At 44.5% G+C, this 15,430-nt stretch overlaps 1 protein-coding gene across 1 annotated transcript in view; it reads right to left on the reverse strand.

Moving 5' to 3' along the window:
* The window catches only part of hook3 (hook microtubule-tethering protein 3), a 74,398-nt gene extending 59,335 nt beyond the window's left edge, over positions 1 to 15,063 (reverse strand). Inside the window, exon 1 of the mRNA XM_055944249.1 lies at positions 14,679 to 15,063. Coding sequence (XP_055800224.1) covers positions 14,679 to 14,735 — 57 coding nt within the window. The 5' untranslated portion in view covers positions 14,736 to 15,063. The remainder of the gene's footprint in view (positions 1 to 14,678) is intronic.
* Between the last annotated feature and the right edge of the window lie 367 nt (positions 15,064 to 15,430).

Genomic DNA, 15,430 nt, shown 5'->3' on the forward strand with positions numbered 1-15,430 from the left:
AGGTAGAGGAGGTGGAGGCCCAGTGTTATCAGGTAGAGGAGGAGGCCCAGTGTTATCAGGTAGAGGAGGAGGCCCAGTGTTATCAGGTAGAGGAGGAGGCCCAGTGTTATCAGGTAGAGGAGGAGGTGGCCCAGTGTTATCAGGTAGAGGAGGAGGCCCAGTGTTATCAGGTAGAGGAGGAGGCCCAGTGTTATCAGGTAGAGGAGGTGGAGGCCCAGTGTTATCAGGTAGAGGAGGTGGAGGCCCAGTGTTATCAGGTAGAGGAGGAGGCCCAGTGTTATCAGGTAGAGGAGGTGGAGGCCCAGTGTTATCAGGTAGAGGAGGAGGCCCAGTGTTATCAGGTAGAGGAGGAGGCCCAGTGTTATCAGGTAGAGGAGGAGGCCCAGTGTTATCAGGTAGAGGAGGAGGCCCAGTGTTATCAGGTAGAGGAGGAGGCCCAGTGTTATCAGGTAGAGGAGGAGGCCCAGTGTTATCAGGGAGAGGAGGCAGCCCAGTGTTATCAGATAGAGGAGGAGGCCCAGTGTTATCAGGTAGAGGAGGTGGAGGCCCAGTGTTATCAGGTAGAGGAGGAGTCCCAGTGTTATCAGGTAGAGGAGGAGGCCCAGTGTTATCAGGGAGAGGAGGCAGCCCAGTGTTATCAGATAGAGGAGGAGGCCCAGTGTTATCAGGTAGAGGAGGTGGAGGCCCAGTGTTATCAGGTAGAGGAGGAGGCCCAGTGTTATCAGGTAGAGGAGGAGGCCCAGTGTTATCAGGTAGAGGAGGAGGCCCAGTGTTATCAGGTAGAGGAGGAGGCCCAGTGTTATCAGGTAGAGGAGGAGGCCCAGTGTTATCAGGTAGAGGAGGAGGCCCAGTGTTATCAGGGAGAGGAGGCAGCCCAGTGTTATCAGATAGAGGAGGAGGCCCAGTGTTATCAGGTAGAGGAGGAGGCCCAGTGTTATCAGGGAGAGGAGGCAGCCCAGTGTTATCAGATAGAGGAGGAGGCCCAGTGTTATCAGGTAGAGGAGGTGGAGGCCCAGTGTTATCAGGTAGAGGAGGAGGCCCAGTGTTATCAGGTAGAGGAGGAGGAGGCCCAGTGTTATCAGGTAGAGGAGGAGGAGGCCCAGTGTTATCAGGTAGAGGAGGAGGCCCAGTGTTATCAGGTAGAGGAGGAGGCCCAGTGTTATCAGGTAGAGGAGGAGGCCCAGTGTTATCAGGTAGAGGAGGAGGCCCAGTGTTATCAGGGAGAGGAGGAGGCCCAGTGTTAAAGGGTTTCATGGTAAAGGTACCGGTGTGTGTTTCATGGTAAAGGTACTGGTGTGGGTTTCATGGTAAAGGTACTGGTGTGGGTTTCATGGTAAAGGTACCGGTGTGGGCTTCATGGTAAAGGTACTGGTGTGGGTTTCATGGTAAAGGTACCGGTGTGGGTTTCATGGTAAAGGTACTGGTGTGGGTTTCATGGTAAAGGTACCGGTGTGGGTTTCATGGTAAAGGTCACTAATCACACTACATACAGAGCTGATTCCTGATCATTTTATTGAAATAACTCACGCAATTAATTATATTATGAGGTTTGTCACTACATTTTACTCCCTAGCCCATTTCTCCATCAAAGTTTTGGGCTTGTAGGAAAAGTCTTCAAACATGAGAATGACATAGGGATTGTCTTCAGACAGCGACCACTTTCTACCTTTCAGGGAGAGTTGGGTTAAAAAAACATTCTGTTTTTATTTAACAAGGCAAGTCAGTTAAGAACAAATTCTTAATTACAACGACGGCCTACCCCGGCCCAAACCCAAACCCGGACGACGCTGGAACAGTTGTACACCAACCCTATGGGACTCCCAATCACGGCCGGTTGTGATACAGCCAATATCTGGGACAATAAACCGATAGTTATCGACACCGACCATATCGATCACTTATCACAGGCATTTTGCTGATGTCGTTCATTACGATAAGTAGCCTATATTAGAGATATGTGAAGTTTGAAATGAAATATTTGCTAATATGGGTTATAAACTTAATGTTATCGCATCAATTCAGGCAATTTATTGCCCAGCTCGAACTGATAATGTATACTGCTTGTTGGGGTTGGCATGAGGGGTCCATAGGTGACTTTCGACAATTTTTGGGGGGGGATTACTCAGGTCTAACTCATTGGTAGGAAGAAGTTTGGTCCAAATCGGATGTTGGGTACTATATTCATTGAATACTATCTGAATCCTATAATTTGAGCGCAATCAGTCCGTAGACTAATTTCTCAGTGATCAAATTATATTTAAACAAAATAATGTTTCAGGAATTATAAATAATTTTGGTTACTAACTACAGAAACAAATTCAAAACAAATCAGATGGTGGGTGACAAAATCCTCTTTTTTGTGCTTTTTGAAGTGGAATGACCAAAGTGGAACATAAAGGCCCCAAACAGGTAGGCCTAATACCCCTGGTGAAGTCAACGACAGACTATTAAAATTGCAGGTGAGTGTAAGTGATGAAGGATAACACTGTCAGACACAGAGTTGCTTGGCTGCCCTTGAAAGCGGTCTGGTCCTGGTCATGCCCTAACTCTGATATGGGTCTCAGTTCTTCTTGCCCAGTTCCACCCCTCCACTTCCTGTCTTTTCTTTATTCCAGTTCCACCCCTCCAGTTCCTGTCTTTTCTCTGTTCCATTCCAGTTCCACCCCTCCAGTTCCTGTCTTTTCTCCATTCCAGTTCCACCCCTCCAGTTCCTGTATTTTCTCTGCTCCATTCCAGTTCCACTCCTCCAGTTCCTGTCTTTTCTCTCCATTCCAGTTCCACCCCTCCAGTTCCTGTCTTTTCTCTGCTCCATTCCAGTTCCACCCCTCCAGTTCCTGTCTTTTCTCTGCTCCACTCCAGTTCCTGTCTTTTCTCTGCTCCATTCCAGTTCCACCCCTCCAGTTCCTGTCTTTTCTCTGCTCCATTCCAGTTCCACCCCTCCAGTTCCTGTATTTTCTCTGCTCCATTCCAGTTCCACCCCTCCAGTTCCTGTCTTTTCTCTCCATTCCAGTTCCACCCCTCCAGTTCCTGTCTTTTCTCTGCTCCATTCCAGTTCCACCCCTCCAGTTCCTGTCTTTTCTCTCCATTCCAGTTCCACCCCTCCAGTTCCTGTCTTTTCTCTGCTCCATTCCAGTTCCACCCCTCCAGTTCCTGTATTTTCTCTGCTCCATTCCAGTTCCACCCCTCCAGTTCCTGTCTTTTCTCTGCTCCATTCCAGTTCCACCCCTCCAGTTCCTGTCTTTTCTCTCCATTCCAGTTCCACCCCTCCAGTTCCTGTCTTTTCTCTCCATTCCAGTTCCACCCCTCCAGTTCCTGTCTTTTCTCTCCATTCCAGTTCCACCCCTCCAGTTCCTGTATTTTCTCTGCTCCATTCCAGTTCCACTCCTCCAGTTCCTGTCTTTTCTCTCCATTCCAGTTCCACCCCTCCAGTTCCTGTCTTTTCTCTCCATTCCAGTTCCACCCCTCCAGCTCCTGTCTTTTCTCTGCTCCATTCCAGTTCCACCCCTCCAGTTCCTGTCTTTTCTCCATTCCAGTTCCACCCCTCCAGTTCCTGTCTTTTCTCTGCTCCATTCCAGTTCCACCCCTCCAGTTCCTGTCTTTTCTCTGCTCCATTCCAGTTCCACCCCTCCAGTTCCTGTCTTTTCTCCATTCCAGTTCCACCCCTCCAGTTCCTGTCTTTTCTCTGCTCCATTCCAGTTCCACCCCTCCAGTTCCTGTCTTTTCTCTGCTCCATTCCAGTTCCACCCCTCCAGTTCCTGTCTTTTCTCCATTCCAGTTCCACCCCTCCAGTTCCTGTCTTTTCTCTGCTCCATTCCAGTTCCACTCCTCCAGTTCCTGTCTTTTCTCCATTCCAGTTCCACCCCTCCAGTTCCTGTCTTTTATCTGCTCCATTCCAGTTCCACCCCTCCAGTTCCTGTATTTTCTCTGCTCCAATCCAGTTCCACCCCTCCAGTTCCTGTCTTTTATCTGCTCCATTCCAGTTCCACTCCTCCAGCTCCTGTATTTTCTCTGCTCCATTCCAGTTCCACTCCTCCAGCTCCTGTATTTTCTCTGCTCCATTCCAGTTCCACTCCTCCAGCTCCTGTATTTTCTCTGCTCCATTCCAGTTCCACCCCTCCAGATCCTGTCTTTTATCTGCTCCATTCCAGTTCCACTCCTCCAGCTCCTGTATTTTCTCTGCTCCATTCCAGTTCCACTCCTCCAGCTCCTGTATTTTCTCTGCTCCATTCCAGTTCCACCCCTCCAGCTCCTGTATTTTCTCTGCTCCATTCCAGTTCCACTCCTCCAGCTCCTGTCTTTTCTCTGCTCCATTCCAGTTCCACCCCTCCAGTTCCTGTCTTTTCTCTGCTCCATTCCAGTTCCACCCCTCCAGTTCCTGTCTTTTCTCTGCTTCATTCCAGCTCCACCCCTCCAGTTCCTGTCTTTTCTCCATTCCAGTTCCACCCCTCCAGCTCCTGTCTTTTCTCTGCTCCATTCCAGTTCCACCCCTCCAGCTCCTGTCTTTTCTCTGCTCCATTCCAGTTCCACCCCTCCAGCTCCTGTCTTTTCTCTGCTCCATTCCAGTTCCACTCCTCCAGCTCCTGTCTTTTCTCTCCATTCCAGTTCCACCCCTCCAGTTCCTGTATTTTCTCTGCTCCATTCCAGTTCCACCCCTCCAGTTCCTGTCTTTTCTCCATTCCAGTTCCACCCCTCCAGCTCCTGTCTTTTCTCTGCTCCATTCCAGTTCCACCCCTCCAGCTCCTGTCTTTTCTCTGCTCCATTCCAGTTCCACCCCTCCAGTTCCAGTCTTTTCTCCATTCCAGTTCCACCCCTCCAGTTCCTGTATTTTCTCTGCTCCATTCCAGTTCCACCCCTCCAGTTCCTGTCTTTTCTCTCCATTCCAGTTCCACCCCTCCAGTTCCTGTCTTTTCTCCATTCCAGTTCCACCCCTCCAGCTCCTGTCTTTTCTCTGCTCCATTCCAGTTCCACCCCTCCAGTTCCTGTCTTTTCTCCATTCCAGTTCCACCCCTCCAGTTCCTTTATTTTCTCTGCTCTATTCCAGTTCCACCCCTCCAGATCCTGTCTTTTCTCTGCCCCATTCCAGTTCCACCCCTCCAGTTCCTGTCTTTTCTCTGCTCCATTCCAGTTCCACCCCTCCAGTTCCTGTCTTTTCTCTGCTCCATTCCAGTTCCACCCCTCCAGTTCCTGTCTTTTCTCTGCTCCATTCCAGTTCCACCCCTCCAGTTCCTGTCTTTTCTCTGCTCCATTCCAGTTCCACCCCTCCAGTTCCTGTCTTTTCTCTGCTCCATTCCAGTTCCACCCCTCCAGTTCCTGTCTTTTCTCTGCTCCATTCCAGTTCCACCCCTCCAGTTCCTGTCTTTTCTCTGCTCCATTCCAGTTCCACCCCTCCAGTTCCTGTCTTTTCTCTGCTCCATTCCAGTTCCACCCCTCCAGTTCCTGTCTTTTCTCTGCTCCATTCCAGTTCCACCCCTCCAGTTCCTGTCTTTTCTCTGCTCCATTCCAGTTCCACCCCTCCAGTTCCTGTCTTTTCTCTGCTCCATTCCAGTTCCACCCCTCCAGTTCCTGTCTTTTCTCTGCTCCATTCCAGTTCCACCCCTCCAGTTCCTGTCTTTTCTCTGCTCCATTCCAGTTCCACCCCTCCAGCTCCTGTCTTTTCTCCATTCCAGTTCCACCCCTCCAGCTCCTGTCTTTTCTCTGCTCCATTCCAGTTCCACCCCTCCAGTTCCTGTCTTTTCTCTGCTTCATTCCATTCCATTCAAAAATCTAAAATAACAGTCAGTATCTGGTGTGGCCACCAGCTGCATTAAGTACTGCAGTGCAACTCCTCCTCATGGACTACACCAGATTTGCCAGTTCTTGCCGTGAGATGGTAGAAGAGTGGGGTAACAAGGCACCTGCAAGTTCCCAGACATTTCTGTGGGCCGTAGCCCTCACCCTCCGATCCAACAGGTCCCAGACGTGCTCAATGGGATTGAGATTCAGGCTCTTCGCTGGCCATGGCAGAACACTGACATTCCTGTCTTGCAGGAAATCACGCACAGAACGAGCAGTATGGCTGGTTACATTGTCATGCTGGAGGGTCATGTGAGGATGAGCCTGCAGGAAGGCTACCACATGCGGGAGGAGGATGTCTTCCCTGTAACGCACAGCGTTGAGATTGCCTGCAATGACAACAAGCTCAGTCTGATGATGCTGTTACACACCACCCCAGACCATGATGGAACCTCCACCTCCAAATCGATCCCGCTCCAGAGTACAGGCCTCGGTGTAACGCTCATTCCTTCGTCGATAAATGCGAATCCGACCATCACCCCTAGTGAGAGAAAGCCGCGACTATTCAGTGAAGAGCACTTTTTGCCAGTCCTGTCTGGTCCAGTGACGATGGGTTTGTGCCCATAGGCGACGTTGTTGCCGGTGATGTCTGGTGAGGACCTGCCTTACAACAGGCCTACAAGCCCTCAGTCCAGCCTCTCTCAGCCTTTTGCGGACAGTCTGAGCACTGATGGAGGGATTGTGCGTTCCTGGTGTAACTTGGGCAGTTGTTGTCATCCTGTACCTGTCCCACAGGTGTGACGTTCGGATGTACCGATCCTGTGCAGGTGTTGTTACACGTGGTCTGCCACTGCGAGGATGATCAGCTGTCCGTCCTGTCTCCCTGTAGCGCCGTCTTAGGCGTCTCACAGTACGGACATTGCAATTTATTGCCCTGGCCACATCTGCTGTTCAGATGCCTCCTTGCAGCATGCCTAAGGCACGTTCACACAGATGAGCAGGGACCCTGGGCATCTTTCTTTTGGTGTTTTTCAGAGTCAGTAGAAAGTCCTCTTTAGTGTCCTAAGTTTTCATAACTGTGATCTTAATTGCCTATCGCCTGTAAGCTATTAGTGTCTTAACTGTTTATGGTTCATTGAACAAGCATGGGAAACAGTGTTTAAACCCTTTACAATGAAGATCTGTGAAGTTATTTGGATTTTTACGATTTATCTCTGAAAGACAGAGTCCTGAAAAAGGGATGTTTCTTTTTTTGCTGTGTTAGTTGTATTACATTATGCAAATGAACCAATAGACTGAAATATGACGGTCAATTGAATTTGCATTAACTGGTATTTACAACAATGAATAAAAGCATTTTTTCTTCTTCAGGTCATTTTTATCCGTTTTAAACAGCTTTTTGGCTAACAGAAACCCTGCTGTGGATTAGCATAGAGGCAATGGTTGACCGCCAGCTGGTTAGACAACCCATTAGAGTACATGTTGACAAAATTGGTGTGGGGTTTTACATTTTGCCCTCGAATGCTGCAGAGGCCAAGGGTAAACCAGACAATACTAGTCAGCATAGGAGACCACACCACCTCATAAGCAATGTCCTCTCCAAGAAACAGACTGGTACAAGGCTCATCCGTCTTCTTATGGTAACGTACTCCGATCAAATCCTAATTCATCTGCTAATCTCATTCAGATTATTGTATAACCTCTAAACCCCTGGCTGTGGTACTCAAGGAGCTCGTTTTTAACATAGACATATTCAGTTGTTTGAAAATGACTGATGTCTTTTTGTTTTAATTCAGGTTCCATTTTTCACATCTGTTTGTAGTATGTTTAGTTCTCCTCACCTCTAAATGAGCTGCACCAGGCAGAGCCTCACTGTCATCTGAGAGAAAGCTAAAATGAGGAAATCCTCCACACCCACATACAATTCTAAATGAAAGGAAACAGATGGGTGGAGTGGAGGAAAAACTGAACTCCCAGGGAAAAAAATGTTACCAAAAATATAGCTGCAAGCAGCAATGAACGGGGTTCACAGGATGACACAAAGGACAAGATCATTTGGATAACAAAGCAAGCACTCCATGTAACAACAATGTTAATTTATATGCAATCAGTGAAAGCATTACCATGTTTATCTCTCAATAACACAAATATGACGCAAGTGAAGTTTAGTCTAGAGCTGTAGGTAGCGTTTCACGGCATACCCGAAAAGTGTCTACAACATTAATATCTTAAAAGTCAGAACATGTAACAAAGTTCCCGGTAAGTTGTATTTGATATTAAGAGAATGGTCTCTTGGGAAACATTACTTACAAATCACAGGAACATTGATATGAAAATGATATGAAAATGTTATTTAAGAGTTCAGTACAATTGCTGATGCCTTCAGAAAATATTCATACACCTTGATTTATTAAAATGTTTTACAACTTGAATTCAAAATGGAATAATCATTCTCTCTCTCACCCATCTACACACAATAACAAAGCGAACACGTTTAGAAAATGTAGCAACATTTAACGAAATACATAATTAACTTCACACCGCTGAGTCAATACATCTCCTTTGTTACACCTTTGTTAGAATCTGCAACGATCCTTGACCTCCTGACGGGACACCCCCAGGCGGTGAGGTTAGGCAACAACCCATCTGCCACGCTGACCCTCAGAACAGAGGCCCCTCAGGAGTGCGTGCTTAGTCCCCTCCTGTACTCCCTATTCAACCACAACTGCGTGGCCACGCATGACTTCAACACCACCATTAAGTTTGCAGACGACACGACAGTGGTAGGCCTGATCACCGGTGACGATGAGACAGCCTATGAGGATGTAAAAGACCTGGCAGTGTGTTGTCAGGACAACAACCTCTCCCTCAACAAGCCAAAGGAGTTGATTGAGGACTATAGAAAACGGTGGGCCGAATCTCCCCCATTCACATCGACAGGGCTTTAGTGGAGCGGGTCGAGAGCAGGGGGGGGGGACGATCCCCATTTCGTTTAAAACGTTCAACACCGCTAACTTAACTTTTTATTTAAGGTCAAACGGGGCAAGGGATGAGGGTGTAAGTGAGACTGTTAGAGTCCTGCACGGGTATACATTTCAAGCTCACACCAGCTAAATTCAGGCCGTACCCTACACAGGCCCGATTGCTTCTGCCAAATTTAAAGCCTGGCCCGAAACAACTTCCTCCGTTAGTAAATCCATGAGCCGCTCCTCTCTGTCCATCACTCACTCCCTGGACACAGGCAGCTCGCTCTGCATGCACTCTGCTCATGGAGCTTCAGAGTAAGTGAGTATCCATAGCAATGGCTTCGCTTGGCCTGCTTTACTCAATGAAAACAGAGAGCAGTTAGCTACTTTTCATTCCTCTAAACTTAGACAAAACTTGAAACATTATTTTTTTGTGAAATAGCTCTCGTCTCTTATATATGGCAAGTTTGAAGCACTTCTAACACCATGTTATGATCTTAGTAAGATATGACTGTACTGTGTGTGGTAGAACAGTTTCAAAATGTAAGTGATACATTTTGTGACACTCGAACCCGTACCCTAGTTATTGATGAAAGTCCCTACCCGGCCCTAACCCGGGACCCATCGGGCTGGGTCGGGTAGCAGAGCTCTAAAAGACTGCTTACAACGGCGCACCCTATAGGCCAATCACTGCCATGCTTTTTGACTAAATTACACCGTTTCTGTGTACCAATTTTTTTATTTATTTTTTATTTCTTTAATTATTTTTTTAAAAGCTGGGCAAATAATTTGAGCATTTCAACCATGTCAAGAAAAAAAAAAATATATATATATATATATAGCTGCAAGCAGCAATGCTGGGTTTCAGTTGTGGAACTACTGTGACACTATTGGACACATCACCCTGGGATAAGCTACTTCCGTACTGCTTACCACGCTTGCCAAATATCAGAACTCGGAATCAAACTGATCATGCAATATGCATATTGGACAATTTTTTTATGAAGTGTGCTGGACCCATCAGCACCATCTATGGATCCACATATTCAACCACCATGTTCCAGGACTCTAGCTCAAACAATATGGCTGCTATGAGCCAATAAGTTGCATGAATGACTTTCTGTCCAACAGCGTCACCATGCAGTAGGGCTGGGCGGTATACTGTATTTTACGATATACCAGTATTGATGCATGGACAGGTTTGGGTTTTTAACTTTACCTTCTATAAACGGTATTTGAATGTTTGGTTTGTTAAAATGTGATACGCATTGAGAAATGTCCATTTTTATAGTTTACTTTGCTACTTGAGTCATCTCTCTCTCTCCATGCCGCTTGCCACACAGACCTAGCCCCGCCCCTCAAGGAGCGCATTGGTTGTCCCTCGACCACGAGATACTTGCATTCAGTCTGCATGGTCAACGCAGCACATGCAACACTGATCATGACAACAATGCGGTTTTCACTTTGCTTCTTAATATAAATCCACTAGCAGTTTGTGTTTCTTACATCTGCAAACAGATCATTTGTATTTTCTTTGTAAGTTGGGCCTAAAGCTTGTTAGCCGCAAATGCTAATCGCTAATGGTAATAAATATGCTGAGTCTAAGCAATTGTAACTAGCTATAAAGCCTGATAATACCAGTGATGACGTGGGTCTACATCTCCATGTTGTTTGTGCAACAGAATCTTCTAAATCAGGAGAGGAATAAGTGAAGCAAGAATATGGTAGCTACATGAAGTAGATGTAGCCAAAGATTATAGGGCCCCCTCGGAAACACTTGTCAACACTTTGGTTCCTACCCTGTCACAATAACTCCTCCCTGGCATTTTCATTTGTTGTCACTGTATTCAGTGCCCACTATTATGTTCTAACTATAGAATTTGAACAATCATCATTCTATTTCCATGATTCCAACAGTCAAATCGCAATTGCAACATTTGGTTAAAAATAAGACCTAGATTGTTTGCCCATATCGTGCAGCTCTACGTGGCAGTGTGGAAATTATCTCAAATGAGTGCAGGAAATGCAAAAATTTATAAAAATGCTGAAAATAATTTTTGGTAAAATTGAACCTTATTTTTTTATTTGATTTAACTAGGCAAGTCAGTTAACTTCTTCGGGGTAGGGGGCAGCATTTTCACTTTTGGATAAATAGCATGCCCAAATTCAACTGCCTGCTACTCATCTCCAGAATAGAAGATATGCATGTTATTAGTAGATTTGGATAGAAAACACTCTGAAGTTTCTAAAACTGCTTGAATCATGTCTGTGAGTATAACAGAACTTATGTAGCAGGCAAAACCCCGAGAACAAACTATTCTTTTTTTTTTTTTTAGGTCACTGTCTTTTCAATTATATTTCATTGAGAAACCAGATTTCTAAGGGACTTGTTTGTAGTTCCTACAGCTTCCACTGGATGTCACCAGTCCTTAGAAATTGGTTGAGGTTTTTCCTTTGTGTAATGAAGAATTACGGCCATCTTGAATGACAGTCACATGAAGTGGATTGTTTGAGAGAGGGACATTACCAGAAAAGTTGCGTCAGTTTGTTTTCTTTTTGTATTGAACACAGATCATCCCGTCTTCAATTTGATCGATTATTAACATTTAAAAATACCTAACGTTGTATTACAAAAGTAGTTTGAAATGTTTTGATAAAGTTTACATGTAACTTTTGAGATATTTTGTAGTGACGTTGCGCAAGTTGGAAGCTGTGTTTTTCTGGATGAAACGCGCCAAATAAATTGACATTTTGGATATATATCGACGGAATTAATCGAACAAAAGGACCCTTTGTGATGTTTATGGGACATATTGGAGTGCCAACAAAAGAAGTTCGTCAAAGGTAAGGCATGAATTGTGTTTTTATTTCTGCGTTTTGTGTCGTGCCTGTAGTGTTGAAATATGCTACTCTCTTTGTTTACTGTTGTGCTATCATCAGATAATAGCATCTTATGCTTTCGCGGAAAAGCCTTTTTGAAATCTGACATGTTGGCTGGAATCACAACGATTGTAGCTTTAATTTGGTAACTTACATGTGTGATTTAACGAAAGTTTGATTTTTATAGAATTTTATTTGAATTTGGCGCTCTGCATTTTCCCTGGCTATTGGCCAGGTGGGACTACCCCAGAGAGGTTAAGAACAAATTCTTATTTACAATGACAGCCTAGACAGGCCAAACCCGGACAACGCTGGGCCAATTGTGCGCCACCCTATGGGACTCCCAATCGTGGCCGGTTGTGATACAGCCTGGATTCGAACAAGGGTGTCTGTAGTGACATGTCTTGCACTGAGATGCAGTGCTTTAGACCGCTGCGCCAATCGGGAGCCCCCGAAAAAGACCCATTGAAATCATTTAGAATGTATGCCTTGCCACCCTAGAGTCACGCACTACTCATAAAGAAAAATGTAGAACTTTGATTATTCAAAAACATTAAATATCAAATACCGTCATACCGTCTAATTTAAAAAAAATACCCTGATATATTTTGGACACATTAGCCCAGCCCTACCATGCAGCCAAACTTAGCGATACTTTACAGGTTAACTAGGCTCATATCCCTGAGCATGTGTGCCCAATTTCATCACTCAAACACATCAAGAGATATAAACAGCTTGTTATAGCATCACAGTGTGATCGATCTGAATGTGCGTACATATGTTGAGTATTGACTGTGTTTGGAACATGTGTACCAAATTTTGTTACAATATGAATATCCCTGCCTGATTTATATGTATTTATGTGCCAGACCACACCCATGTGAAGGCTTATTGGTCAATAGTGGCCATGTTGTTTTAGGTTCTCATTTGGAAAATATTGAGTTGGGAGAACCTTTTCCATAGATGCCACATATCAAGTTCCGTGCAGACCGGTCATTTGGTAACAGAGGAGTAGCGTTTTAAGTGCTTATCACAAAATTCTGAATGGTGGAAAATCCATCATGGCAGCAGACCTTGCGGTTCGTGTTCCTTGTGAGGATTGTGACCCATGTACCCAAATTTCATGATTCTAGGTCAAATGTGGTGAGGGTTGTGATCTATCAAAGTTAGCATTTTCAATCTATTATGGTGCCACCATGTGGCTAATTGGCATGATAGGGTGTAGTCCTTGGCCCTTAACCATCATGCCAAGTTACACCCTCCTGGGCCTCACCATCTTACAGGAATGTGCATGTTAATGTCCTTGTGAGAAGAACCGGTTTATTAATAACGAACGGCAACAAATACAACACATCTAGAGTTGCTGCTGAACCCCTATTAATTATCATTCAGAACAATAGACTGCAGTTCATTTAGGGAGATTACATAGTTTGTCAAATTACTATCCATTTATTGCCCAGTTGTCCCAATAAGGAAAATACAACTTGGTATGAGTGTGCTCAAAACAATGGCATTAGGCCCAGTTCCCTTGACACCAGTTTCCTGCAGAGGAGGACTTTTTGAGAATATTTGAGTAAACCCACACTTTCCAGGGTTCAGGCTTCAGCGACATGGCCTAGGCTACTGTGTGTATACTCACAATGCTTGCTGACAGAGGGAAACAATGTTCTCTTGTTGACTGTGTGAGTGGTGGGCATGCTTCAGTATATTTTAGCAACAATGCTAAACAGCTATGTGAGGAATGTGAGACAACTATATTACTTCCAGGGAAAGGAGCAGGAGCAACTAGATCGATCTTTCTTTAAGACATAGACCTTAACTGGTGGGCTATCTTCTCAATATGAATGCATTTGAACTACTGTCTGTGGCTCGCTAGCTTTGGACCAGTAACGTACAATGCATTTTTTTTATTTTTTTAACTTAGCTATTAATGGAATAAATAAATCACACCCAAATCATCATGATCAGTTTCAGATTGATGGTGTGGTAGAAACATTTGAAAACTCCCCAATATCAAGAGACATCACAATCACAGAGATAGATAGACACAGTGTCACAGTGTGCTCAATGTCACAATCTCAGAGACAGATAACCCCAGCCATGATGACTTAGAAGAGGATGTTTGTACCTGCTTCGTCCAGATAAAAATATTAATTAAAACTAGCTAACTAAGCCATATTACACAACACAATCTACATTTTGGTAAGTCAACAACTTTCAATACAACACCGGAACTTTCAATAGACCTGTGTCTACAGTGCCACTGTACACATTCCATCCCTTTGAATCCCTTTGACACATCTGGACCCACTCACTGTTGTTGTGACCAGTATGTGTCAACCTTTTTGTTATGATAGCTGGACAGAAGGTCAAATAGAAAGCAAAAGTCTCTGTCAACTTCCAAATAAATATTACATTTCAGTAATTAGCCACATGACAACCTGCTGTTAGGAAATTCATGATTGATGGATTGAGTGAGACAGAATCTCAGCCACAGGATCATTTAGAAGAGGGCTCCTTAGAGAAGGACGCATGTACAGTATTGATGTGTACAACTTGTCTATCTATCCATGGCGGGGGTATCCTTCAACAGCTCTGATTAACGTATGTGAACTAGCTACTAGAGTTTTATCTTGTCTGGTTGTTAAAATACTGATAGCTAATTGTCTACCATAGTTCAGGTACTTAACTTAAACAGCTGGCTATATGACTACTGCTTGAGAATGATGAGAGTTTAAAACGTATATCTTGATGACAGCGTTTTAAACTCTGTCATCATCCTCAAGCAGTAGTCATATAGCCAGCTGTTAAACTATGCTAGTTATCTTGGGTAGACAATTAGCTAACGTTAGTTATCAGTATTTTAACAATCAGACAAGATAAAACTCTAGTAGCTAGTTTACATATATATACACACCACAGATAGGTAACGCGTTGGCTACCATAACTTTCCTAGGTTTGGTAGACTTGATTTAGGCGCTAGCTAAAGCCAGACAACGTAAACTAACCACATTTAGTCTACAACCGTTCATTAAACCGAGGATATTAATTTATACGTACCCATGTCAAAAGGCTCTCGCACAGTTCAACTCGATCCACAGAATCCAAGGTACTCATCGTACTGTAGGTAGCTAGTCCAATTAATCCACGTTGATCGCCCTTCTTTATCTGAAAATGGCTAGCCAGCCAGCTATCGAGATGAAATCAACAAGACCGACACGTCTGATCAACTGGATGACCAAAACGAGGAATTATTATTTGTAAAAAGCTAGCTAACCGGTTTTCCCGACAGAACGGATACGGTCCCACGCTGTTTTCACTTGCATTAATGCATACAACGTCGAAAGTAAATGTTATTTAATCATAAACAGAGACGCTAACACACACATCTACCGGTCACCCCTCTGTCAAGCTTTTTCCAACCAGCTGGGATGGTCGTCACTAGTTACCACCGCCACAAAGTCCTCAACTCTGCCTATTTCTACAATTTATCTTCTTAAAATCAGATTTTAAACCTAACATTAACCACGTTGATAAGCCTAACCCTGAATTAAGACCAAAAAGCTCATTTTCGTATTCAGACTTTTTTTTTTTACGATATAACACATTTTTACTTTGTGACTGTATTATCTAGTGGAAACCAAAAAAAGATACCACTCTGAAGTAGGGGAAACCTCGACCCTGAATAGGATCAACCATCTTTATCAATGTTAGTTAGTCCAGAATACCTCTAAAGAAATCCAAGTAATCATACGCATATGTGAAGAAGTACAAACAAATATTGACTGATTTATTCCATGAAAATGTGAATA

The sequence above is a fragment of the Salvelinus fontinalis genome, chromosome 2 (assembly GCF_029448725.1).
Source record: "Salvelinus fontinalis isolate EN_2023a chromosome 2, ASM2944872v1, whole genome shotgun sequence".
NCBI lineage: Eukaryota > Metazoa > Chordata > Actinopteri > Salmoniformes > Salmonidae > Salvelinus > Salvelinus fontinalis.